Below are 26,052 nucleotides of genomic sequence, written 5' to 3' on the forward strand. Positions count from 1 at the left end.
TAAAGTCTTTTGTTGTTTATTTATAAAAAAAATCTACCTGGAGTACACATTCCAGGCTTTTACATCAAATGTTAGCCTCTACCACTGCCTCTGTCCCAACCTCACATCTACATCTACTCACACTGTATTCTTGATTTTGTTGTTTCCATGACTGACATTTACAGAAGTATAACTATAAACAGCTTCAAAAAAATGTATAAGAAAAATACAATAAATCAGCATGCATGTCAAAGATAAAAAGTAAACTTTGATTTAAATATAAAAAACCTTTCTGTTGCAAATCAGGGCCTAAATTCAAATTAAGTTGAATATATTTATCTATATAGTCATATATTTCGTTTCATTCCATCGCTAACCAGTAAGAAGTCGATCATTATTTAAATCAGACACTCAGAAGTGATTCAGGGAAGTTTTGCACCCAAATAAGACAGACAACAACAAAATCATGAATACCATGATTAAAACCTTAAAATAATTATGATTTGACTAAATCTATTAGTGTTTTAATTAGTCTGAAAGATACATGTCCCTCATTAATTTTGGCTGCCAAAACATTACAGAATGATCCTGTATACTATTTTCACAACACCAGTCCATACATCCCAAACTGTTTGAAGAAAATAAAGCAAATACCAGTTCCCTTTACAATACTTACAAGTATTTAAAAACTAACTTCAGAGAGGACATTACAATATCTTACAAACACTTCAGAATATAATCAAAAGCATAGTTATTCTAAGATATCATAAAGCAATCCGCATGAAGAATGGCTGGAAATCATCAGAAGGGAAAACACTCCTGATTGGAACTGCGTACTATTAATGAGATCTACAATAGCCTTACATTCATAATTCAATTCTGCAAGAGCGTGACAAGAGGAAGACTCTGTGATTTAACGATCATTGTCAGAACACTGGAAATAAACAACAAACGCATCGTCATTTGCTTTATCACAATATACCAGTAAAGATCAAAATGCAGATGACAGGAGTCAGTATTCACATCAACCCTTTCAGAGTCATCTAATAGATTTCTGATGTAAAAATGTCAGTCTGTTTGGAATTGCGTTTATTGCTGACCAAGACGTTTAATAAAACAGGAAGTCTGCACGTGATCTTGATTTACATGTTCACATCACTGCAAAGCATCTCAACAAAAAAAAAAAACCCAAATCTACTTGATTCCCATGATCAAACATCTATTAGTTGAAGAGCGCATAAGATGGTTTTAATATAGTTCTACTGTACGATAATGGCCAAATTACCTTTAAAGACCGTGTAGTGCCTAATTAAAGCCATTTGTTCCCCCGGACTACTTAAGATTTGTGACAATAGGAAAGGCATGATTTTCATAGACATACGTTTCAGTTCACGAGAGGACAATAATAAAAGAAAGTATTAATAAAAAAAAAGTCAATAATGGCACAGCGTCCAATAGGGAAAAACATGAGGCCACAGCAAAAACGAAAAAAACAAAACAATAAATACAACACAGAGCGGTGCAGAAGTTGAATCAGGAGAGAAGAGTGTGAGCATTCAGTTTTCTGCTCTCTCTGGTGAGATGGGATGCTTTATTTTGCGATGGTAACGTACAACATTACCAGGATGCCAGAGAAGAGAATTACTGACTTCCTCTCTTTGCAGCTTCAGGACATCCCTTTCAGAGTCAGTGGAAATAAAAAGCAATCTATTAATTTGCTTTTTTAATCTGTAATTTTCTTCATGACATTTCCAAGAGAAAAAAAAAATTCTGACATGATGCATTTTTATTGTCTCTTTTCTTTCTTTCTTATAAAAAGTCTCAGAGGGGAAACAACCTTGACTGCATACAATGTTTTTTTAAAAAAATAAAAATAAAAAAGTAAATAAAAAGGTGTTCAGTCGGAGTCACTGCTGTCTGAAGTGGAGCCACTGGAGCTGCTGCTCCCCGAGTCTGAGGAACTGCTGCTGCCGCTGAGCCGAGATGGACCAGAACCTCCTTTCTCTGACACCACAGAAAGAGAGAAAAAGAGTAATTACTCAATTCAGTTCAGCTTTATTTGTATAGCACTTTTACAATGTAGATTGTGTCAAAGCAGCTTCACATAAATGGTCATAGTAACAGGATCAGGGTAGTTCAGGTTTTATAGTTTAAAGTTCAGTTCAGTTTAGTTTAGCTCAGTTCAGTGTGGTTTAAAATCATTACTGAGAGTCCAAACACTACTCAAGTCAATCACGCTCATGTTTATATACCAAAAAACAAAAATTAAATAATAAGAATAATGGCAATGATACTAAAAAGTAATGTTAATGGGAATTTGAACTAAACCAACATCTACGCTAGGCATGGGACGATAACCGTTTTTAAGGTAAACTGCAGTTGTAGTAAACTGCAGTAAAGTCAAAGTTTTAGAAGTGCCAAAATGTTCACCATACCATTCCTACAGTATATATATATATATATATATATATATATATATATATATATATATATATATATATATATATATATATATATATATATGACAATGGTATCTCTAGCTGAAAAGATCTTCAAAGATGTTAAACTGTGATGAAATCTGTGTTTTTGAAACAAAAGATGACAGCAAAGTCAATTATTGATTTTAATTACTTAGCCTGACATGTTTACTACTCCAAAATATTTTAAAACAGAAATCAAATTTATATTTATGTCTTCTGAAGAAATGTGGCTACATAACAGGATGAATACCTTAATTAAGGCTTTTACTTGAATCTAAAGTGAACAATGTTTAACACATTCAAATTTGGTCACAGAAGCTTTGATGCAAACCCACCAATGAGTTTGACTGCATGCTTGCAGTTATATGCTACTAAAAGTCAACATCTTATCTAATCAGCTTGTTAAAAGGACAATTTTTAATATTTTTGTTGAATTATCCATTGACCACTAGTATTTTTGTGCTTAAATAATCCCAGCTGTTTAAAAAAATATTAACATCTGGCAAGTTTGACTAGTGAACAGAACCATGTCCTTGATTTTAGTTAAAATAAGTTAGATGCTGTTGTGCATTTAGACTGCACAGAGTGCCATTTTAACAGAACCAAGATGCTCTTCTCTCATCTGCAATTGTTTCAGCAGTTTCATTAGGCATCAATGTCTTTCAGTGCTACTTTATACTACAAGTTTTCAATACTTCAGTTCATCCCTAAACATGACTTCTGCAGCGTCATGTTTTGAAGACTACACTTCCTATGATTCCACACGATCATGACATCAAACTATGCATTTGTTTGTTGTGAATATACACTCTAAAATCGCAAAAATTAAGTATTGTATATTTAAGCAAAAGACTTCATTCATATGGAACAGGGATGCTCAAAATTAAAGGGACACAATCCCATCTAAGAGAGGAAGAATAATGGACATGGTTTAGAGCAGGGGTCACCAATCTCATTCCTAGAGGTCCAGTGCCCTGCAGGGTTTAGCTCCAACTTGCCTCAACACACCTGCCTAAGTGTTTCAAGTATACCTAGTAAGAACTTGATTAGCTTGTTCAGGTGTGTTTGATTAGAGATGGAGCTAGAATCTGCAGGACACTGGAACTCCAGGAACAAGTTTGGTTATCCCTGGTTTAGAGGTTGTCATTTCAAATCTAATGTACTTTTGTTTTGTTTGCTTAATTGTTAAAAACTAACTGAAATAAAATGTTTCCATGAAATATCATAAATTACTCAGATTTAGTTTAAATGTACATACAATCACCTGGGGCCTCATGTATCAACGCTGCGTACGCCAGGTTTCACGCTCAGAATCGCTCACGTTTGGATTTACTAACAATGAACTGAACGTGGGAATGTGCGCAGGTTCACGGCAGCTTTCTGGCAGGCGTACGCACATTTTTTGTGCGTGTCTGTTTTATTTCCATTGGCGACTCCTAGAGGCAGTTGTGTTAAATTCCTCTCTACAAAGTGTCTGAGCCTTGCAATGGCGTCTGTGTGAGACGGGTTCATATAGTAGGTATGTAAGATTTCCATACCATACAGTTGACCAGCTAAACATTAAAGCCTAATTTGCAGCGGTCGCCTGTTTTCCCAATGTAATCTGAGCTATCTACCGCACACACATTGCTATAAAGACACTATCTGAAGATGAATTTGCATGCGTGAATCAGAAACATTTTCATTTAATAAATGTGCAAATAAAATATGATGCACAAACTTATTGATGATTCCTACTTGTCTTTCTCGTGATAAATAGTGGGCAAAATCTGATATGTAGCGGGGAAAACAAGAAGAAAGAATTCCTCAGACGCTGGATTTGAACCGAGATTAGGCTCGAACGTGTCAGTTCATGCTTACATGCTTCTTATGAGGTGCGCCACTGAGACTGCGAAGAAAACTACAACATTTTACAGATATAAACCACACTATTTCTTTTTCAAATGCACTCAGTGCGGTGTGTAGACCCAACTGTGTTAACCGTATCAGCTAAACTCTCGCACTCTATTTTTTTCTTTTGTTGTTAATTCCGGAGAACAAACTTACAAATAACACCGCTTTTCTCCGGTCTACCTCCGAAAGCAGCATCTCCAATTCACATTCTGTTCAAAGTTTCTCTTTTTGCTTGATTTTGCCGTTGCTTGTTCGTTGGGTTTTTCCATTAGCATAGTCATTAGCATATTCATACGGGGGAGGAGGCAGGGAGGGGTTTTGTGCTCGTGCATGTTGCGCTCAGTTTCACGTTCATTCGGATGTACAAAAGAATATGCGTGAGATTCGGCGTACGCAGTGTTTCATACATCTGAATTTTTTTCTGCATACGCACATTTACAGCTTTGTGCGTACGCAATGTTTTAGTAAGATTTCCACGCAAGTCTTCGTACATGATGCCCCTGATGGATAGAGAATAAATCAATGCAAAAGCAGATTCTGCTCGACTAGTGTATTCATTATTGAAATCCAGTGTTATAAATGTGATTGGTTATGTTACATTATAGTTAATTTAAATGTTATACTGTATTAGTTATTATGATTTAAAGTAATGTTTTCTATTTACTTTAAATCTTATGAAAAAACTTATGGCAACTATAATGTTATATAGCTTGGTATATTTAACTTCGGTCCACAGATCTCAATGATATTTGGCTTTTGGCCCTTTATACGAAAAAGTTTGTGCACCCATGATACAGATCTCCTCAAACATTCAGAAGCATCAATGTTTTGGGTAAGCAGATTTACAATTACTCAGATTTTATAAGTTATAACATTAAAAACAACAACAACAATAATAATAATAATAATCTTATTTGTGCTCCCAAAGATGAACTCCTCTTACAGGTTTTAATGGTGATGAATAACTCTTTAGTAATCATGTTATGACAACAGCACGGCACATAGGCCAAGGAGAGTGCACTTACGTGGAGGTTTCCTCTGTTTCTTTTGTAAACAGGACTTGACGTATCGCTCCAGCTCTCGCAAAGTGGAAGGTTTCAGCGTCTCAAAATCTATTTCAATTTCATCAGGGTTGGAATCACGCAGCGAAGGCTCTCTGGACTGAATAATATGGACCACCCGACCCAGCTTCTCTCCAGGCAGCCGGTTAATGTCGAGGCTCAGTTGCCGTTTCTCATCGTACGTCATGGGGAGCGACATCTCCTCGTCAGACTCATAGCCTGGCCCTCTGCCACCCTTCTTTGGTTGCCTGAGAAAAGTTCCAAGCACACAACAGAAACACTTTAGACTTCAACTGATCATTTTCCATTAGGTTTATTGAAATAAGACAAAAGCAGCAAACCTGTTTCCTGGAACAGTGCTGTTAGCCTTTCTGGTGGGACCCTTTTTCTGCTGGGCTGGTTTCGGTGGCTGTCCCGGCTTGGCTTTTTCCTCTGGCTTGGATTTGTTGTGCTTGTTTTCTTTCTTTTTCTTATCTTTTTCTTTCTTCTCTTTCTTTTTCTTTGGTTTACTTACAGGGGCCTGAGAAAGAGCAGCTAGCTGTTCGTGGACGGCTTTCAGCTGGGGAGAGCCAAGAAGGGGGAGTTAGTGATCTGCTTCCAGCCAGACAAAGCAGCAATTATTGAACATGGCATAAACATTTTTTCTTCAAAAAGAACTAATGACTTCATTTATCTTGAATGTCTAGTGCAAAAGAATCAAACAGAAGCATAACTAACAACAATAGAAAAATATTCACTTTTCCAAATTCAGTTTAACAATAGACAAGCAAAAACCATACATGTCTGGTGTTATGTGATTGCAAAACAGGGTACATGTAAAGGAAAACAGAATGAAATGAACAACAACACACATGAAAAGAACAACAGAGGCAATTCTACCCTTTATCACCAGAGGGGAAATGGTTCTATTAATAAAATATTACATTTTATAGTTATTAAAACATGTATGTGTTTTGCAATGGGGTCCACTTAGGGTGTTAAGAATAAATTTAAGAGTTGAAAACCCCCCACAAGACTGGGGTTTAATCCTACAAAGACATTCCTTGTAAATACAGATCACATTTAACATACTTTAAAAAGGCATAAATATGGATAAAGGGCAGTCAGAACCTCCATTTGTTTTTTGGAACTAGCAAAGGTTTGTCTAAATGCAAAGCAAGCCAACATGAACAGAGAAAATTCACATACACACAAATACTTTAATCTATTCATTCCCAAAACTTCCAGCACTTCCATCCTAAACACACACAGCTGGGTTCCCAACACCACCCAATAAAGTCAATATTTTTATTGCTGCTTTTAACCCTCTACCGCTGATCTCACTATCCATACCATGCTCCTGACCATCTAATACAAAGAATGAAAGCAACTACAGCTAATACAACATGTTCATAGGCAGGGACAGGGAAATGTGAAATCACCTGATTATTCTTGGTGCACCCGTTTTTTATCCCCTTTCTGCTACCAATGGGGTGCTCCAAAGAGATACACTGGTAAAAAAAATGGCAAGGGAAGAAAATGTGATATAGAGCTCCAATAAGACAGAAACAAAACAACATAAATGATACTACATCTACATCCAGGCATTTTGAGATTAAAATGCAAACCAATATATGCAGCTTGTCGCGGTAGAGGGCTAAAAAAACAGCTCTTTGTACAAGTGCACAAGTTGAAAGCAAAAAGGTGCTGCTGTAAAAGTGGAAGCCTTCCAGGTTGTTTAGAGAATAAGCATTGATTAAGAATGGCATGTGCGTGAGGTGTAAAAAGGTTGAGACATTTCATGTGGCCTGAGAACATCTCTGAGCCTGGAGAGGATAAAGGAACTTGGTCCTTGTTTTGAAACCCACCTGTTCCGCACCCACCTGTTCCTGCAGCTCGGCAAGCCGGGTGGCCCTTTCCTCCTCAGAGTCGGAGCTGTCAGAGGTGGAGGAGTCGCCACTGCTCTCACTGCTGACAGTACTCTTACTGACCACACCGGCCCCACCTACACCACCTGCCCCAGGAACCTCCACTGGCTCATCAGGCATCTTTGCAAATCGCATTTCAAACACATCCTGGAAAGAATAACAAGCAAAACGTCACTATATTCTAATAAGAGTTTTGATTTAAACAAAGGGAACGTAATTGTCAAATGGAGAAGGGAATACAACAACGACTCACCTGCAGTTTTCTGGCCATAGCAACCACCTCATGATCAGGTGGGTTGTACTTGTAACAATTTGAGAACATTAATCGCACATCTGCAGCAAAAGTCTGAGCATCCTGGTACTCTCGACTATCCATTTTTTTCTGTAAGCAGGCAAGAAAATAAACATGAATATTACCTTGTAAAAGTGAAGGCATTATAACAGCTTAGTGTCCAAACTCAACATACTTTTACTGTGCTTAAGTCCATGGGGTGTTTGATTATATCATGGTAGTCATGCAGCTCGAGAGCCTCTGCATCAACAGGTTTGTAAAATGGCCAAGCGTACGCAGCATGTTTTTTTGACAGCATTTCTTTAAGGATGACATCGCAGTACTTAAGCTGTTCTGAAAGTCTGCCCTTTTTGCCACCATGCACGCCTAGTTCACCATCCTCAAAATCCTTTTTAGGTGGTTTAATTGGGCGACCGGTGCTCTCTCGCCGGGCTGCCACCTTGCTCTGCTTGCCTTCTAAAATTGGGGTGGGTGATTGGCTTCTGCTCGCGGTGATAGCAGAGGTAGTAGGGGTGGTTGTGTCTGCTTTCCTCTTTACCCCTTTCTTCTAGGAAAACCAAAAAACCACAAATGGGGAAACACAAAGCCGGTGGTGAGGCAACGACACTAAATATGTCATGTGACGTCCAGAGAAGTCATGTGACTTACTTTAACCGTGGGTTGTGATGGAGGCATGCTGGGTATCACAGCGGCAGCAGTTGTGTTCTGTACAGCTGGTATGCTAGGAGTGATAGCGGGCACTGGAGCTGGAGATACTACTGCTGTTTGTGAACTCGGCGATGTGGCACCTGGAAAAACTGATGTGGGTGAGCCAGTGGAGACGGCTCCATCTTGCTGACCTGCATTTAAATAATTAGGAGGAAAATAATATTATTTATTATGCATGAATATAGGATGTTATGATTAATTCTTTATTCAGCTGATTTCAATTTTACCAGGCCCTGCTGGTTTGCGCCCTTTGCCCTTCGGGGCAGGTGGAAGCAGCTCAACCTCTTCCTGGGGCATGAGGGCCACTTTCTGAAGGAAGATCTTCTCTAACGCTTGTGCCATCAACACAATATCATCGGTTGGCTAAGAAAACAAATAAAAATATATACATTAATTGTCTAAGCTTCCTCTGTCTCAAAACTGTGTTTTAAACTAGTCTGTGCCAAGTCATACCTTGTTGTAAATATAACAGTTTGTGAACATTGTGTTGAAATCCTGCATACACTCGCTTGCACTGTAGTAGTAAACGCTCTCCAGTCTTTTCTTGATGGTGCCCATATCCATTGGGTTCTTTATGATCTTGTGATAATCCTAGACATAAAAAGTAAAGTTTTTCAACAAAAAGTTTCATCCTCACAAACAACAAAACTAACCATAGGGTTCATCTAGCTGACCTTCTTCCTCATATCACAACTCTGATGAGGGGTTATTAAAAAATTAAACAATAATTTAAAAAGCAAAAAAAAAAAAACACATGCAATTGCAAGCAATAATTTACTGAAACTTGCAACATATAATCTCAAATTGCAAGATACAACAGATGCTAACTTGCAATTGAAAATTTAGAAATGTTATGTTCTGACAAGATAAATACAAACTGTGAGATGTGCATTTGCAATTGTGAGAGTTTGATAACTGTTAAGTTAAAAAAGCCAGAATAACCTAATTTTTTCAACCGCAAAATACAGGCTTCCATGATAAAAAAGCTAGTTTAAATATGGAAAATGATGGATGCTAAAACAATTATATTATGTCTAACACACATTTACTTACCGGAAGGCCAAGCTTAACAGCATCAACTGGCTGGTAAAATGGCCATGCAAACTGGTGCTTCCACAGCGTCTTGACAACAACATTTTGCATGTACTGCAATTGGTTAGTCTTGCGGCCAGGTTTGGTAGGGTTGATCACCTCTGGAGGAGGAGGGTTTGCGGCTGCAGGAGGTTCTGGGGTTGCGGAAGTGACAGCTGACATTTTGGTGAAGAGGGGAAAAACTGCTTAATGGGAAAGGTTTTTTTATTCTGCAAAAGACTTATTTTCAGAGTGCCTTTTTTATGCTTTTCTGTTTTTTTAGCTCTTCAGTCATCTGAGAGGGACCATATCCCATTGCAGGACCCAACCTTCAACCTCTAAAAACAAAAACAAAAACAAATGAGTCATAACAACATGCTTAAAAAAATTAACCTATGCATTTAAAAGCATGATGCAATTAAAACTGAAAAATTAGTAATACTTTGTGACAGAATAATTATTAATCTAAGAATAAAATAAGTGGAGCAGCGAGCAACCAATTATAAGAAGGTGACAGGGAATAGGAAACCTAAACTATTAAAGAACAATGGCCTGTTCTATCAAAATCATGACATTTAAAATTCCTTTTACACACACACAAACAAACACACACATCCATACATGAAGCACACACAGGAAACTTTTGAAATAGACCAAAAAGCTTTTCAAAATAGTCCCAAGAATTGGTGTTTAACAGTTTTAGACATGTTTGGTGAAAGTTTAACCCCTTTATTATGACTTCTGTATATAGTGCATTTTGAACAAAAATAAGAATTTAAAAACTGCTAAAACACTTAAAATCAACCCTGTGCATGAAACAAGGATATTAGTACATCAAGACTTTAATTCTGAGTTGGAAACCCACATAATGATGCTTTTCGGTTGCTGAAGTTAAAACCATATTTTTAAGTTCTTCCCTGTAATTATGTAATATTATTTATGTCATGATATAATTTCTTCTAAGCCAAGTCAACATGACTTAAAGTTACTTCTGTGAAACACAAAAACAGGCAAAATGACAGTCTCAGTCATCATTCACTTACGGAACACAAATGAACATCGATTAAATTAAAACTGAGACTTTTTTAAACAGACGGTCAGGTTAGGAACACCTCAAAAACAAGTAAAAATGATTACAACTACGCTTTTAAACATACTTTAGCTGGTTTATGCACGTGTGTAGCTGTTTGGGAAAACAAACAGCAGCAGTCGCAGCATTACCGCGTAAACAATCACTGCCTCACTGAACCGGGTCCACTCGTTAGTTTCCACCAAAAACAAATGTCTACGTTCAAAATATATTTATGAAACATTATGGAAAAACTCAGGTTTGCAACAAGCTACTACAGTATGGATATCAAGATAGAACGCTGAAAAAAATGTAATTATCTGTGCTGCGACTGCAAACACATACCACGACCAGATTAGTAATTAATTCAAATGTAATTATTTTTAACAAAGCCTTTAAATTCATCCAGACCACATATTTAGCCCTCCACCAGCCTATGTTTGAAATTTTAATTCATTAATATATATGATGGGGAAATAGGCGCCAAGAGCTGAGCAACTGATTAGCTTTAGCACACAGTCAATCACTCACATTAAGATGGCGCGCAGCTAACAGAGTTAGCATCCACGCTTAGCGTTTCTGCACCTTCTCGAGCCTCTTTTTATTGACTCGCGTCAATCTATCATACACAGAGATACGCTGTGGTGGAGTAGAGGTTCAGATAATGACCTGGTGGGTAAACGAATGAGATTAGTCATGTTATTTCAGTGAGGCTTTGTTAGATTGCCGCTTTGTTGAAAACAACTAGCCACTGGCTAACGGCTTCTCCTGTGATTCACTGATTGAGCGCAGACCCTATTGAAATATAGCCACGAAATGCGAAATATTACACTAAAAGATGTTGTTAAACCAAAAATGCAGACGATTACTTACTCAAAGGCTTCAGGAAAGGAGTTACCGTGTGGCAATCCCAGTGGCTCGTCGCTTGTTTGGAGGCTGGGCAGGAGCACAGAGATGAGGTACGCGAAGTGCTGTGCGCATGCGCATTGGCGCGCTCAACCATCTGCTGTTCAGCATTAAACCACAAGTTCTCAATCTTGTAGATGCCCCGTGATCGTGCTCATGGAGGGAACCCTATTCTAAACCTAATTTATATAGATTTATATAAGTATATTTAATATTGAGAAAAACATCATGGGTGCTTTTAAACAATTAGTAAATATATAAAACCCCAGCGTTACTTAGCAATACAGTTCGTATAATTCCATATTTTGGAAAGAGCGTGTTTTCATATAATTCACATATAATTTGTAAGCAGCATACACATAATAAAGGAAAAAGAAGGAGACAAACTTTGAAAATAATCAAACAATAACCACATTCGTCTTTATCCTGTAATATAATATAATGATATACACAAAAAGTACAAAAGCTGTCACTTGTGCGGTACCTTCTCAAAAGAACAATTTATGAACTAAATAAGTACACCTTTAAGTTATACTTTTATACGTAAATAAAATGTCTTTTTCTGGTATTGTATGCTCATTTTAATTATATAATAATAACATTTGTAATTATCAAAATGACTTAAAAATAATTATTAAATTATTGTTAGAAAAACATCAAAGAGTGAAAATGTAATAACTGATGCTGCCACATGGTGACCGGTGTTTAGTCGATACATCTCGCCTTTGAAAAAATGTCCCTCTTGATCCGCCGTAATGTTTTGCGCGCAAAAATTTGATTTTAAATTTTTTTTGGGGTTTTTATTTTTTTTTTTGTTTTTTTTTTTTTTTTTTTTGTGATTTTTATGGTTGGGCTTTGTTTAACTATAAAACATGGTTTAGTTAACTCCGGATCCACACTCCAATCCAGATGGTGGCGGTAATGCACCAAAAGCTGGTTGCCAACCGCCATAAAACACACAAGAAGAAGAAGAAGAATGTTTTGCGCGTGCGCAGTGGTTGTCACTGCCACATTACCGCCTGAGCCTGCGGTAGAGAGGCGCTCATCCACCATCGTATTTAGCTCGATCACTAGCTCATTACATGATCAAAACAGCCTCTCTTGCGATTTATAATTACATTTCTATTCAAACCAGGCAGTGGACTCATCCAAAAAGCAGAAAGCAGCTCTTATTGTCCGCTTAACAGCCGCCGGTGAGTGATTTTACTTGCTGCTTTTGTTGTCTGAATGTATGGAGAAAGACAGTGAGGCATGTGTGCCGAGAAAAGACATCCATTAATCTGTGCTTCAACTATTTTACGAGGGAAGGGACGGGGGTTTTACCTGATCGATTGCAGTAAAACCACGAGTTTGTAAACGATAATGTGTAAATGTGGGTGTATTTCAAGGGTTGCAGGTGGTCCATGGTTGCTCTGAGGCCCTGCGCCTCTCAGATAGCCTAGCAGCTAACGTTAACAGTATTGCTGTTTTCATAGATCTATCGCTGACACAGACAAGAGCTTTGGAAAATGTACCTGCATTTTAGTGTTAGTGTTTATCCAGGTTATTTTTTTTTTTACTTGTTTCAGTTCCAAACAAACATGTCATCGACCAAACAATATAATATTGAACTCTTGTTCTAGTTTTCATTTTTGTAGTTTGCCTTTTTTTCTCTATTGATCGTATATTAATAGTAGATCAACTAAACCTTTTAGTTTATACTAATCTATTACACATATATGTTTGCATACCCCTGATGCTCTATATGCAATGTTGCCGTTTCTAGCAGCAATTTCTCAATAATCATGTACAGCTGTGATCTTAAAGTGATAGTTCTAATGCAAAAGATCAACAATTTAATATAGGAAATTAAATTAGGGTCAAATCCAAATTTCTCAAACGTTAAAGTGATATTTCACACAAAAGTAAGAAATTTTCTCGTTCTTTTATCATCCTCCACTCATTCCAAGCCTGCTTTACTTTCTTCCTTCTGATGAACACAAAAATAAGACATGTAGAAAAGCAGTGTCCATTGACTTCCATAGTAATTTTTTTTTCAACTGATGAAGACAGTGGTCGCTTTTTTCCTCTGCATTCTTTAAAATATTTGTTGAATAGAAGAAAGAAATTTAGAGCCTCTGGGTGGTTGTGGGAATGAGTTTTGTTTTAGGTTGACCTATCCCTTTAATATCACACACAATTTTAGGAAACCATTATACTTGGAGCACTGGGACAAAATGATCCATGTATGATCACAAAAGGATGTGACACGTACAAGTGTGCTAAAGAAGCCAACATGTGCTTTTCAGTTTTACCTGTAGGTCGGTATAAAATGTTTTTAAAACTATAACGGGATTCTTAAGGGATTTCATAAATGTTGATTGTAACACCTAATTCCTGCATTTATTGTGTCATTCAAATTAGAAGTCTTAAATTAAAATTCATCTGTTTTGTGAGAACTGCATCACTTGCTTTATTTTAGAATAGACGTCTGCTAAATAAATGCATGTAAAACCACTTAAACACTCATTAGTACTTCTCCTTTTGCCATTCAGATTGACGTTGAACTTGCCTCTGTAAACCCATTCTCTCCAACTTGGTCGCCATGGCAACTGAGGAGAAGAAACCAGACACAGAGGCTACTAAAACACAGCCGGCATCAGCTGCCTCTGCCAGCCAGAGTAAGGTAAAGAAAAAAAACACTGCTGGAAACGCCCGTCTGTGACCAGTTTTTTCCTTCCTTATGGGTGTTTTTTACATTGTGCTTCGGATATACTGTGGTAAAAATGGTATAGCAGCTTTTTTTATGGATCTAAATTTTATATGATCTGTGATAATGTCATTGTTTATGTGTATTCTGCTCTATCTCAGTCAGCACCTGTCAAGCCAAACTACACCTTGAAGTTCACATTGGCTGGGCATACAAAAGCAGTTTCTTCAGTTAAATTCAGTCCAAGTGGGGAGTGGCTCGCCAGCTCGTGTAAGTACTTGTATTAATACAGCACTTGCATTAATATGAAATAATTAGAGCATATAGAATTAACAAAGGCATCAATTTTTTATTTATTTTTTTGATAAACATAGTTCTCTCAAAAGCTATTTCTGGATGGAAAAAAAGAAGTGCGTGTGTGTGTGTGTATATATATATGTATGTATATGTGTGTGTGTGTGTGTGTGTGTGTGTGTGTGTGTGTGTGTGTGTGTGTGTATATATATATATATATATATATATATATAATGTTACATTATTATACATATATATATATATACACATACATACATTCAAATGCTTTCATGGATATAATGAAACGCTTGCTTATCCACTCACTGGCTACTTTATTATGTACACCTGGTTAACTGCTCGTTAATGCAAATTTTTAATCAGTCGGTCACATGACAGCAACTCTATGTATTTAGGCATGTAGATATGGTCAAGACGATCTGTTGCAGTTCAAACCGAGCATCCAAATGGGGAAGGTGATTTAAGTGACTTTGAACGTGGCATGGTTGTTGGTGCCAGACAGGCTGATCTGAGTATATCAGAAACTGCTGATCTACTGGGATTTTCATGCACAACCATCTCTAGGATTTACAGAGAATGGCCAATAAAAGAAATAATCCAGTGAGCTGGTGTTCTGTTGGTGCAAATGCCTTGTTGATGCCAAAGGTCAGAGGAGAATGGCCAGACTGGTTTGATTTGAAAAAAAGGCAGCAGTAACTAAAATGACCACTCGTTACAACCGAGGTATGCAGAAGAGCATCTCTGAATGCATAAGATGTTCAATCTTGAGGCGAATGGGCTACAGCAGCAGGAGACCTCACCATGTACCACTCCTTAGAGCTGAAGATATCTGCCTGAACCCAACGAGAAATCAAATAGTTTGTTACAACATTAAAATCCATCCCTGCAATGGTGAAACAAAAGATGACTGAGACGTCAAAAAGAGATTTTGACTGCGATCAGGCCAGCTGCCAGTTCAAAAAGACCATTCATTCTAGTCTCCAAGGTATTTCAGCAGTCGCTCATACACTGTGTATTACGGTAACAGGGAAGATGACGAGGTCACTCTCTACATTGAAACCGATGTCATAGAAAAATGTAATTGATGTTCTTGGCTTGGTGAAAGATGAACAAACAATCCTACCCAAAACATGCTAAATTTGCCAGATCAGTAGTACTTTGCATCCCGGCTTTGCATTCCAATTTCTAAGTGTCTTACAGCCTACGTTTGTTATGAATAAATTAGGTTAAAACGCATATAAAAGACACATTCATGAAAAAAGCCAAAAGAGCTTTGTGCATGTGCACGTGAATAATGTAGGGCTATAAACAAGTTTGAGCTTTTAAAAAGCTGTCAATCAAAATGTACCTCTTAGGCTCGGGTCGAATTCAGTCAGGCTCAGGCTCTATCGGGCCTAACTTTTATGGCCCGATTACAGCTCTATCACTCCTGTCAGCCAAGAACTAGAAAACTTAGGCAACAATTGGCACAAGCTCACCAAAATTTGATAATAGAAGATTAGAAAATCGTTGCCTGCTCTGACAAATCTCTATTTCTGCTGCAACATGCAGGCCCCGTTTACACTAATGCGTTTTAGTTTGAAAACGCAAAAGTTTTGCTACGGTTACGCCATCCCTCCACACTACGCCAGAGTTCTCGAGCGCCGAAAACGGAGCTTTTTGAAAAAGCTGGAAAGGCCGTTTTCATTCTAAAACGCTGCTGCTCCGTCTCAGTGTGGATGGGTAAAGACGGAGACATCTGAAAACGGAGGCGGGGCTGCAAACGTTCGCCTATCTGATTGGGGCTTTTCCTCAATATTAAGTAGCCCACGCACAGTTCAGTCTCGCATCCTCTTCTTGTAAGTTAAGACTTCGCAAGTTTGATCAAGGCTGCAGTCTCCCCCTTTTCAGTTTGATATGGAAAACATACCGAGGACACGGGTAAATCTTCAAAGGGAACAGTGTACTTTATAACTTTATTCACATCACCTTGGCTACGTTGTTTCACTTTCTCAACAATAAAATGTAATCATTATTTAAGGAACTGCCTATTTTCTTTTTAATATTAGCAACTTAACTGACAGCAGAAATGTTGAGGCGCCGTGCTGCATATATGGGCGTCATCTTCACTGTGTGGATATTTATAACAAAACGGAGCCTATAACAACTGCCTCCTTTCAATTTCAGTGAAAATACGAAACGCACCCTCTCTTTTGCTGAATATCAGTTTTAATAATTGATAATTATAAAAGTATAACATACAATAAGTTTATACATTGTAGGAAATAAAGGCAAGCGATCAGTCAATGTACCTGGATTAATCATTAACTTATCTTTGCGCTTAACCAAAACATGTTACCCGTGAACAAGTAACTTAATAGATTCCAATGACCAAAGTCAGGGAATTGGCCTATGTCGTTAGATAAAGACAACAACATGAATGAAATATCACGTTTAGCAAATATAGTGGGATTAGATCCAGCGGGAGATGCTTGATGAGCAGTCCGACAAGCAGAGCTCTCATCTGGGTAGAAATGCTGGAGCGCTTGCCCGAGAGTGTCTGTGTGATCACGTGATGTGCGTTTTCAACGTTTTGGTGTGGACGGAGAGCTGTTCAGAAACGCTGGGTAAAACGCGAGTGTGGACGCGGATCGTTTTCATTCTACAACGCCGTTTTAAAACTAAAACGCACTAGTGTAAACGGGGCCTCAGATGGTAGGGTCAGAATTTGGCGTAAACAACACAAAAGCATGGATCCATCCTGTCTTGTATCAATGGATCAGGCTGGTGGTGGTAGTGTATCGATTTGAGGGATTTTTTTCTTTGCACACTTTGGGTCCATTAGTATCCAATTGAGTATTGTGTCTGCCACATCCTACCTGAGTACTGTTACTGACCATGTCCATCCATTTATGACCACAGTGTACCCATCTTCTGGTGGCTACTTCCATCAGGATAACGCGCCATGTCATAAAGCCAAAAAATATCTAAAACCGATTTCTTGAACATGACAATGAGTTCACTGCACTTAAATGGCCTCCACAGTCACCAGAACTTAATCCAATGAAGCACTTTTGGGATGTGGTGGAACGGGAGATTCGCATCATGGATATGCAGCAAACAAATCTGCAGCAACTGCACGATGCCATCATGTCATTATGGACTGAAATCTCAGAGGGATATTTCCATTACCTTGTTGAATCTATGCCGTGAAGGATTAAGGCTGTTCTACAGGCAAAAGGGGGGTCCAACCCGGTACTAGTAAGGTGTACCTAATAAAGTGGCCAGTTAGTGTAAGTACACGCATACGTTTTTATTGATTACATATAATGCAATCTTTTTTTTTTTTTTTTTTCAACTGATTTTTTTTTAAATCACAGTATTGGGCTTCAAAACAGAAAATGAAAAGTGTCACATTTTTATACATCTGTTATTTAAGACTTTTAAGTCTAAAAAGTCAAATAAAACATTGTTTTCAAAGTCAAATTGTCCTTTCATCAGTCTGTGAGATTTCCAGTATACAATATTATTGTATACTGGGTTTAGTTAACTTAATGCTAGTTGCTTTTTATTTTTTTATTTATGTACATTTTACCTGCGTATTTTACTTGCTTCTATGTGAATTAATGTCTGTCGTTTTGCAATTGTTATTAAACATACTCATTGCAATATTTCAGTTCTAAACTATGAAGATTTGCACCACTCCCATTAATTCACTGCAGAAACTGAAAGTTTAAATGGATGGTGCCTTCATGCCTCTGTTGCTGCATTGTCGATGCATATTCGACCGTGAGAGCTGAATGCACTTATGAGTCATTCACCCTGATATCATCTCAGACTATAAGCACACAGCTTTTCAGAGAATACACAGAATGTTACAGCATTGCAATCTTTTTCAGTGGGATAATCAGACCAAGTCATTTTAAAATTTTATTTTTATTTTGATTGCAGCTTTAAACGTTTATTTAATTAATTATTACACTTGAACTACCCTCAAGGAAGTCCTAGTGTCTTGTGAACAACACAAAGTCATGATGTAATTTTTTTTTTCTCTCTCTCGTCCAGCTGCTGATAAGCTGATCAAAATATGGGGTGCATATGATGGCAAGTTTGAGAAGACGATATCTGGACACAAACTTGTGAGTTCCTTGTATGTTTTGTTGGTATTTCTGTCATCATTGTTTCACTTCTATAGTGTTATCTTCATTTGCTTTTAGTTGTTAGCCTTATTTTATTTTCAGTTGAACTTTGTCTGTACAGCACTTTGGATTCAGTTATAGTGTTGAAAGTGTTCTATAAATAAAGTTGAGTTCCCCAAAAGATCTGGCTTCTCTGTAATGTTTTACTGTACCAGATTGCTGTTGTGAACTGGATTTCTTTCTCCTGCAGGGCATCTCAGATGTAGCCTGGTCTTCAGACTCCAACCTCCTGGTCTCAGCTTCTGATGACAAGACTTTGAAGATCTGGGATGTGAGCTCTGTAAGTTAAGGCAAAACTGAACATTCGAAAGAAAAATGTAAAACCTAAACTGATGAAAGCAAGCAGAGTGAGCATACTGATGCTATTTGCATTCTGTTAGAGTTATTTTCTCGTAGGTCAGTATAATTTTATCATCAGTTTTTGTTTTTGTCATCACCAGGGGAAGTGTTTAAAGACGCTGAAGGGACACAGCAATTATGTGTTCTGCTGTAACTTCAACCCCCAGTCCAACCTCATCGTCTCTGGATCTGTAAGTTTGTTCACTTTATCGTTTTCTTAATTCAGACATATATAAATATTAGAGGTGTAAATCCCTGGGCTTGCAGCTTTTAGTGTTCTGCTTCATTTAACACATAACTTATAAAGTATGTTCAACCGTGAATGGGCAAGTTTGACATGTGCACAAAGTGTTCTCATTCTGTTTCTACATTGATTCAATTGTATTGTGGCCAAAATAGTGTTTGTAAAAGCTTTAATTAAGCATCTTCTCACACTTACACGGACAGATGTCAAAATATCCATCTCAGTTAATATCCTTATAAGCACAGTCAGTTATGACTGAAAATGCAAAAGTAAATGTAAACTGTTGAGAGGGAGAATGCATGGGTATTAGTATATTGGGTTCATGCATTCTGTCTTAAATTCAGGGTTTGTACGGGTGCTGGAAATCCTGGAAAATGCTTGATTTATAATATAGTGTTTTCAGAAAAGTGCTTGGGTTTTGGAAAAAGTGTTTGAACCTGCTTGAAATTGAAATTGCAATTTCAAGAGGACAGATGTGCATGTTTCTGATACATGACAAATTATTTTTTTAAATGTCAATTGTTTTTCTTTGTTTATTTATTTATTTATTTTTTGATGTTTTGTTAAATATAAAGTATAGTATACAGCTATTTTTAGCTTGTTGTGACACATTTAAATTTTTTGACAAAACATGAAGTGAATGAGAAGGCATTTGGACAAATACAAAATCTAAATCAAGTAATTTTACCATGTCATAGTCATATTTCTGCATATAAAAATATTTTCCCAACAACAAAATTGTGGCTAGTAAAAATGGCGAGTGACTAGTAACGTTGGAAAAAGTCAATGTCAAGACCTGGTTACTAATATTAAGATGATGAATGCAAATATTAAGTTAATTCAAAAAGATACTTTGTACAATAACTGAACTTTTTTTTTTTTTTTTGCCATTTTTGGGTGAACTATCCCAATAAATCTATGCTCAAGTATTCAACAATTTAAATTTTATATTGTGTTTTGTAAAATAGCACAAATTATAGATTTAAATGTGGAAAAGTACATTCAGCAAATATAAACGTAATTTACCGCGGTTGTTAGGTGCTGGAAAAGCATAAAAATGCACCTTAAAAATTGCTGGATTTTGAAGTTGGAAAAGGTGTGAGAAACCTGTAAATTGACTGCAGCTGTGAATCAAATAACTAAAGTCAAAATCTCCCACTGTCTGTAAGGTTTATTTGTTGTGCTACTTTACATTTTAATCTATTTTTGTACTTGAATGCTCTACTTCATTTAATTTAGTTTTATGTTCAATTATATGTATCTGTCTTATATACTAAATGTTTAGTTTAACATCATGATAATTGCATTTTATTTTTTTGGAAAAAAAAAAAGTCTGCAAAATTTGAAGACCTTTTTAGGTGCTTTTCCACTGTAATGTTCAGGGGTGTGTTTCCCAAACAACCACATAACTAGTGGCTGAACTATCATAGTACGATGCATCGTTTGGAAAATGATTGATTTAGTGACCAGTCTTTCCCCAAAACCATAGTTTCTCTGTCATCTATTCATCGTTTGAACCTCGTTAGTTATAACTAGGCCCAAACGGAATCTGTACACGCAAAAATCTGCACATTTTCGCAGATTTTTAGCCCATCGTTGAGTCTATTTATTTACTAATGTGAATTTATATTTCTTCGGTTTTTAAATTAATATTAGTATTATTATTGACTAATGTGAAAATGTTCTTCTGATTTATTTACAATACAGTTTGTAAAGTAATATTTTCTGTCTTGTAGTAGATACATTACATAAGAGACTTGCTTTGTTTACTAATTAAGTGGATCTAATTGAATTTGCATTGTAAATTTTAAATACAAGTTAAAAAGGTATTATTTTTTATTTCATATTAGTTTTTAGTTATGATACTCCCAAAATCATTCAGCATAAATCTGCAGATTTTTCACTAAATTCTGTGCAGAAATAGCTAAAAATGTCCGCAGATTGTGTCTGGCCCTAGTTATAACTTAGAACCTCCATAATAATGCTCCAAACGGGGTAGAGTAACAACTTCTATAGAGAAAAGGACCATCATTTTTCTATAAAATTATATTGTTTTACACACACAACCGCACTTAAAAATTCAAAATTAGTTTTAGTAAAAACCTGCACTCATTTTCCATAACTTTCTACAACTGAAATGTATGTAAACGTCACATTCACCTTATTCTTCACGTACGAGCAAGTGCAGCCATTGGAATCTTTTTAGCTCAAGTTCTCTGGTCTCATTTACTTCCATTAATTTTTAGACGTTAAAAACAGCTTGTTTTGCTGCTTGATGTTGCTACTAACCGATCCCACATTAACAAAACAAAGAGTCAATAAAGTATTATTGAACAATTAAAAGTAAACTCACAACCAAAAAGAGTTTCTGAGGCAAAAACTACATAAGATTGACAACAGCATTAACAAAGCAGAACTTAAACAAATTAAAACTCCTAATCAACAGATAATGCAGATCAAAAGTGTTAAACCTCACAAAAAAGCCTCCACACACTCACACACACACACACACACACACACACACACAGAGATACATACAAACACTGTTCTAGTAGAGACATGCTGTTTAAATGTCCACTGCTCTTCTCATCCTCCAAACAGTGAGCAGTTTATCATTAGCAATAGGTGATGGTGATTATCTCCTACTAGAGTAGAGCAGAGAAAGAAAAGAAATACAGAACAGAAACAATTGCGTCCTGGAACGAAACGACCTCTTTAAATGAAGTTTAAAGTGAGCAGTGTCATTTCCAAAACTTTGCATTTTACAAATTGCTGATCACTTGGTCAGAAGGAATGCTCATAACCTAACCAGCATTATTGGATTTGTGACATGAGACACCAAACACTGTTTAAATGGTCAGTAGCAGCCACTGCTGTATCATTAGTTTGCACGACTAAATCATTTTATACCACTGAAAGAAAAAACACCTGAAATGGTAGTATCCTTGTCATTAGAAGAGGTCCAGAGGTTCCTTACATTTGGTATCAGAGATGCCGAACTGACCAAGAATAAATAACAATGACTTCAATGCGCAAATTTAGATATCCACATTAATTGGTATTAAACTTCAGTGTAAATCCAAAATGTAAATGTAAAAGCTGCGCCAAACAATACCCTTCTCTGCAATAGAAAACTGTCTTTTGAGTTCAGAGTTGTAGCTTTGTTTCTCTATTCTTGAAAACTGTAATCAAGAGCTGTTTTCATCCAAAACTGCAAATTAACTTTTTGCGCAAAACTGGATTGTCGCATAAAAGACGTCCAAATAAAGCAGCGTTTCCATCCAACAAGTCAAAGCGAACAAATTACACACTTCCTGATTAACTGCTGCCAAATATCAACAGTAAAAACTAAATTTGCTGCAGTTGGAGAAGCTGCATCAATCTTTTCTTGATCTAATGACTTTCGCCTAAGAAGACAATTCTCACATGCAGTGAACGCGGGGTGGCGTTTTAAGGTGTCAGACGCGGAGCACAGACACTCTTGATTCTGGAGATCATTAATAATATAATAACACTGATAATTAAACGGTAAGACATTTTAGAATGACCAAAACTAAATTTCAAATGTTTTACAGTGTGCTCAGCCTGCTGGTTTTTATCACATGATAATCACATGATTTAGATTTTTATCACATGTTCTCTTATAACAAAATCACATGACCTTTTTAAATTGTGCATACTGTAATTTGTGTAGTAAAAGCGTTTCCTCTGTAGTTTATGCATATCTTGCATAATGTTTATCCTTCTCAGTTATGCGCATAATTTTTTTATGCACATTTTCAAAATTCATGCGCATCATGACGTTTCCATCAACCGTTTTTTACTGTTATTATATCAACCGTTATTTTGCATATGCGCATAAAAATAGGTGGATGGAAACATAGCTAATGACTTCATACATTGTACCCCTAATACATGTTAATTCTTCTCTCCAATGCAGTTTGACGAGAGTGTGAGGATTTGGGATGTTAAAACGGGGAAATGTCTGAAGACACTTCCAGCACACTCAGACCCTGTCTCTGCGGTTAGTGTTTTTTTTTTTTTTTACTTCATCTGGATGATTCAATTCACAATTGTGTACAACTGACATCAATTTAAGTGATTTCTTTGAATTATAATTGTGTATTTGTTTTTTTTTTGTTTGTTTGTTTTTTTAGGTTCATTTCAATAGAGATGGCTCATTGATTGTGTCCAGCAGTTATGATGGACTTTGGTGAGTGAACTTTGACTATGAAAAAAAATCAAGAGTGAAAAAATATTTCAGAAATAAAAAGCTAACAATCATACCCACTTTCTGACTTAAACAGTCGTATCTGGGACACAGCATCAGGCCAGTGCCTTAAAACACTTATTGGTAAGTTGATCAGCATTTAAAATGACTACAAACAAGGTTAGATTTGTTGTGTAAATGGCAATCATTTGTGTTTATCTGTTCTTATCTGATATGCATAAATAACTTTAGGCTAATAAGAAACTAGTATAACACAGTTAATTTTAAGGTACGCTAAGTAACAAGAAAGACATTAAAAGAGGCATAAACAATCATTAAAATGTATACATTTCCAATTTTTCATCAGATGACGACAACCCACCAGTGTCATTTGTGAAGTTCTCCCCCAATGGCAAGTACATCCTGGCTGCCACTCTGGACAAGTAAGTCAAGGACATTTTGATATTTTCAACATTTAATTGTATTATTTAAAAAGAAGAAAACTTTAAAGTAAATTCTATTAATCCACATGCATTCCCTTCATATTTTAGTACTTTGAAGCTTTGGGACTACAGCAAAGGAAAGGTAAGTGTTTCTCAGTTTGTTTAGTGCATTGTTTTAATAATAAAAAAGTTCTCAATCGGTGTATAACAATAATATTTTCTTTTTTTTTAGTGTCTGAAAACTTACACCGGTCATAAAAACGAGAAGTACTGCATATTTGCTAATTTCTCTGTCACTGGTGGAAAGGTTTGTTGGCTTTACACTTTTCTAATCCATTGCCTCTCTTGACATGCTAAAACTTTTCGACATGAGCATGTGAACTGAAATGGTGATAAAGGCTTGCTCTTTATTTTTAGTGGATTGTCTCCGGCTCAGAAGATAACATGGTCTATATCTGGAACCTTCAGACCAAGGAGATTGTACAGAAACTACAGGGCCACACAGGTAAGAGCAAGTTCAGTGGATGTTAGCAAAGCATTTTTACCTAGAGCTTAATGCACTTCCTGCTAATAGTTCCAGGTAAGCAGTGCTACGTTACAAATTTGTTGTGTTTGAGTGATATTTTTATTGATGTGCAATAATGTCAAAAAAGGTTTGTTTAAATGATTCACGATTTTCATTTTAGATTTTTTTTTTTTGTAGTTTTTAATTGACCAATGTTAAATGTAACTACAACATAATTCAATTTAATCCAAATGCAGCACATATGTAGAGATCGAAATGGTTTAAACGTGTATTGCCGGATTGCTATAATGCTGTGCTCACACTGTGTTCACCATGCTGTGTGCGATTTGGGGAAAATATCTAATTGTGAAGTAGTAGTCAAGTTCTGGGCGGGGGAAATTAGATAATACATATATATTTCATATCGCAGCTTCTTGCGACTTAGCTAATTGTAACGTTTAAAATCGCGATTCAATTTAGATTAATCGCACAACCCTAGTTCACACCAGATGCGGCATGAGCGAATAAATGGTGCGTGAATATTTGAGTTTACTTGCGTCATTCATGTGTCAAATTCACTAGATAACATTCCATTTAAAATTACACTTTTCCAGCAGTTCCTTGCATCCAGTATTTGTCACAGGAGGCATGCATGAAATGTTCCTGAATGAAAGTAAAATTGCCAAACTGCAGTTAAAGTTGAAAATTATTAATTTGGCTAATAATTTGATTACTGATGTCCATGTAAACATAGTCACTGTCTTTCTCCCCTGCGTCTTTTTTTGTTTTGCCTCTGTGAAAATCAGCGCTTGCTATCCTGTCGCAAAATGCGGCAAAAATTCTATATGACGGTAATAGTTTGATTGTGGTGTTTACATTCGGAGAGCAGCATTTACATCGGATCTTTCAGTCTGTAATATTCTATTGATATTAACTAACTGTAAACTTAGTAACTAAATCATTTTGACTAAGGTATGTCTCTAAAAACTGAAAGAGTACAAATCTGTAGAGACAAGACAATCAACACCAACTGGAGCCGCATCTTTTTTAAAAGGATACAAGTGGCAAATCCAGATTTCCCCATTTCCTTATGCGAAAAGCTTTCAGGTAAAAAATGTTCCTTACAAATATATTTCTGTCGCATGAATTGTAAACCACAAGTGAGTCCAGCTGCACTCTCATAGCACGAAATTGAAACAAAACCTTTGTTGCAGCACATTTCTAAAAAAAAGCACTGACAACCCATGTCTCCAAACAATTCTTGTTTTTCCATTTTTTTGGCAACACAACGTGGTGTCTCTCTGCAGTCTGAACATTCTATTAGGTAAAAACAGTCTTCGAAGCTATCGTGCATATTAATTAAGTTGCACCTCATTCACAATAGAGCGCGCTAATTGGTTTGAACCAAGTCTTTCTCATGAATTAATGCTGCACATTCGGACTCGGATGTATTTGCCAGTACAGACATCCACTCTCCATGCTGGATTACACATAAGGATCTAATTGCCATGACGTAGCTTCAAAAATTAGTTTCAAATCTGAGAAAACAAATTTGCTTAAAATAAAGCAAAAACAACCATCACTTTTTTTTTGTGAAATATGTGTCTATAGTGTTTATTAGAACACATATATGACTGTCAACATAACAAAAAATGTGTTTTGGTGTTTCATGAACCTTTAACTTTAAGGTCCAATTCTACCCTTTAGCCCTTTCTATTACTCAAGTCTCTTTAGCTTGAAGGCATAGGGATAAGGGCAAGGGGTAG

At 36.6% G+C, this 26,052-nt stretch overlaps 2 protein-coding genes across 16 annotated transcripts in view; one reads left to right on the forward strand and one right to left on the reverse strand.

Annotated features, from left to right (window-relative positions):
- Nucleotides 1–11,498, reverse strand: brd3a (bromodomain containing 3a). Of its 13 annotated transcripts, none has more exon segments than NM_001123389.3 (12): nt 1–1,983; nt 5,378–5,661; nt 5,755–5,972; nt 6,835–6,903; nt 7,261–7,467; nt 7,574–7,702; nt 7,788–8,159; nt 8,261–8,451; nt 8,548–8,683; nt 8,774–8,911; nt 9,374–9,729; nt 11,334–11,498. In NM_001123389.3, coding segments are annotated over 11 exon segments (2,052 nt in total). In that variant the 5' UTR covers nt 9,575–9,729; nt 11,334–11,498; the 3' UTR covers nt 1–1,876.
- Nucleotides 10,986–26,052, forward strand: part of wdr5 (WD repeat domain 5) — a 17,413-nt gene continuing 2,346 nt past the window's right edge. The window contains exons 1-14 of one of the 3 annotated variants that reach the window (XM_073934420.1): nt 10,986–11,419; nt 12,502–12,559; nt 13,901–14,031; nt 14,217–14,325; nt 18,412–18,485; nt 18,736–18,825; nt 18,986–19,075; nt 23,069–23,152; nt 23,286–23,341; nt 23,436–23,482; nt 23,706–23,781; nt 23,890–23,923; nt 24,014–24,088; nt 24,199–24,286. In XM_073934420.1, coding sequence (XP_073790521.1) covers nt 13,951–14,031; nt 14,217–14,325; nt 18,412–18,485; nt 18,736–18,825; nt 18,986–19,075; nt 23,069–23,152; nt 23,286–23,341; nt 23,436–23,482; nt 23,706–23,781; nt 23,890–23,923; nt 24,014–24,088; nt 24,199–24,286 — 904 coding nt within the window. In that variant the 5' untranslated portion in view covers nt 10,986–11,419; nt 12,502–12,559; nt 13,901–13,950. 3 annotated transcript variants of the gene reach the window in all.

The sequence above is a fragment of the Danio rerio genome, chromosome 21, assembly GCF_049306965.1.
Source record: "Danio rerio strain Tuebingen ecotype United States chromosome 21, GRCz12tu, whole genome shotgun sequence".
NCBI classification, from domain to species: Eukaryota; Metazoa; Chordata; class Actinopteri; order Cypriniformes; family Danionidae; genus Danio; species Danio rerio.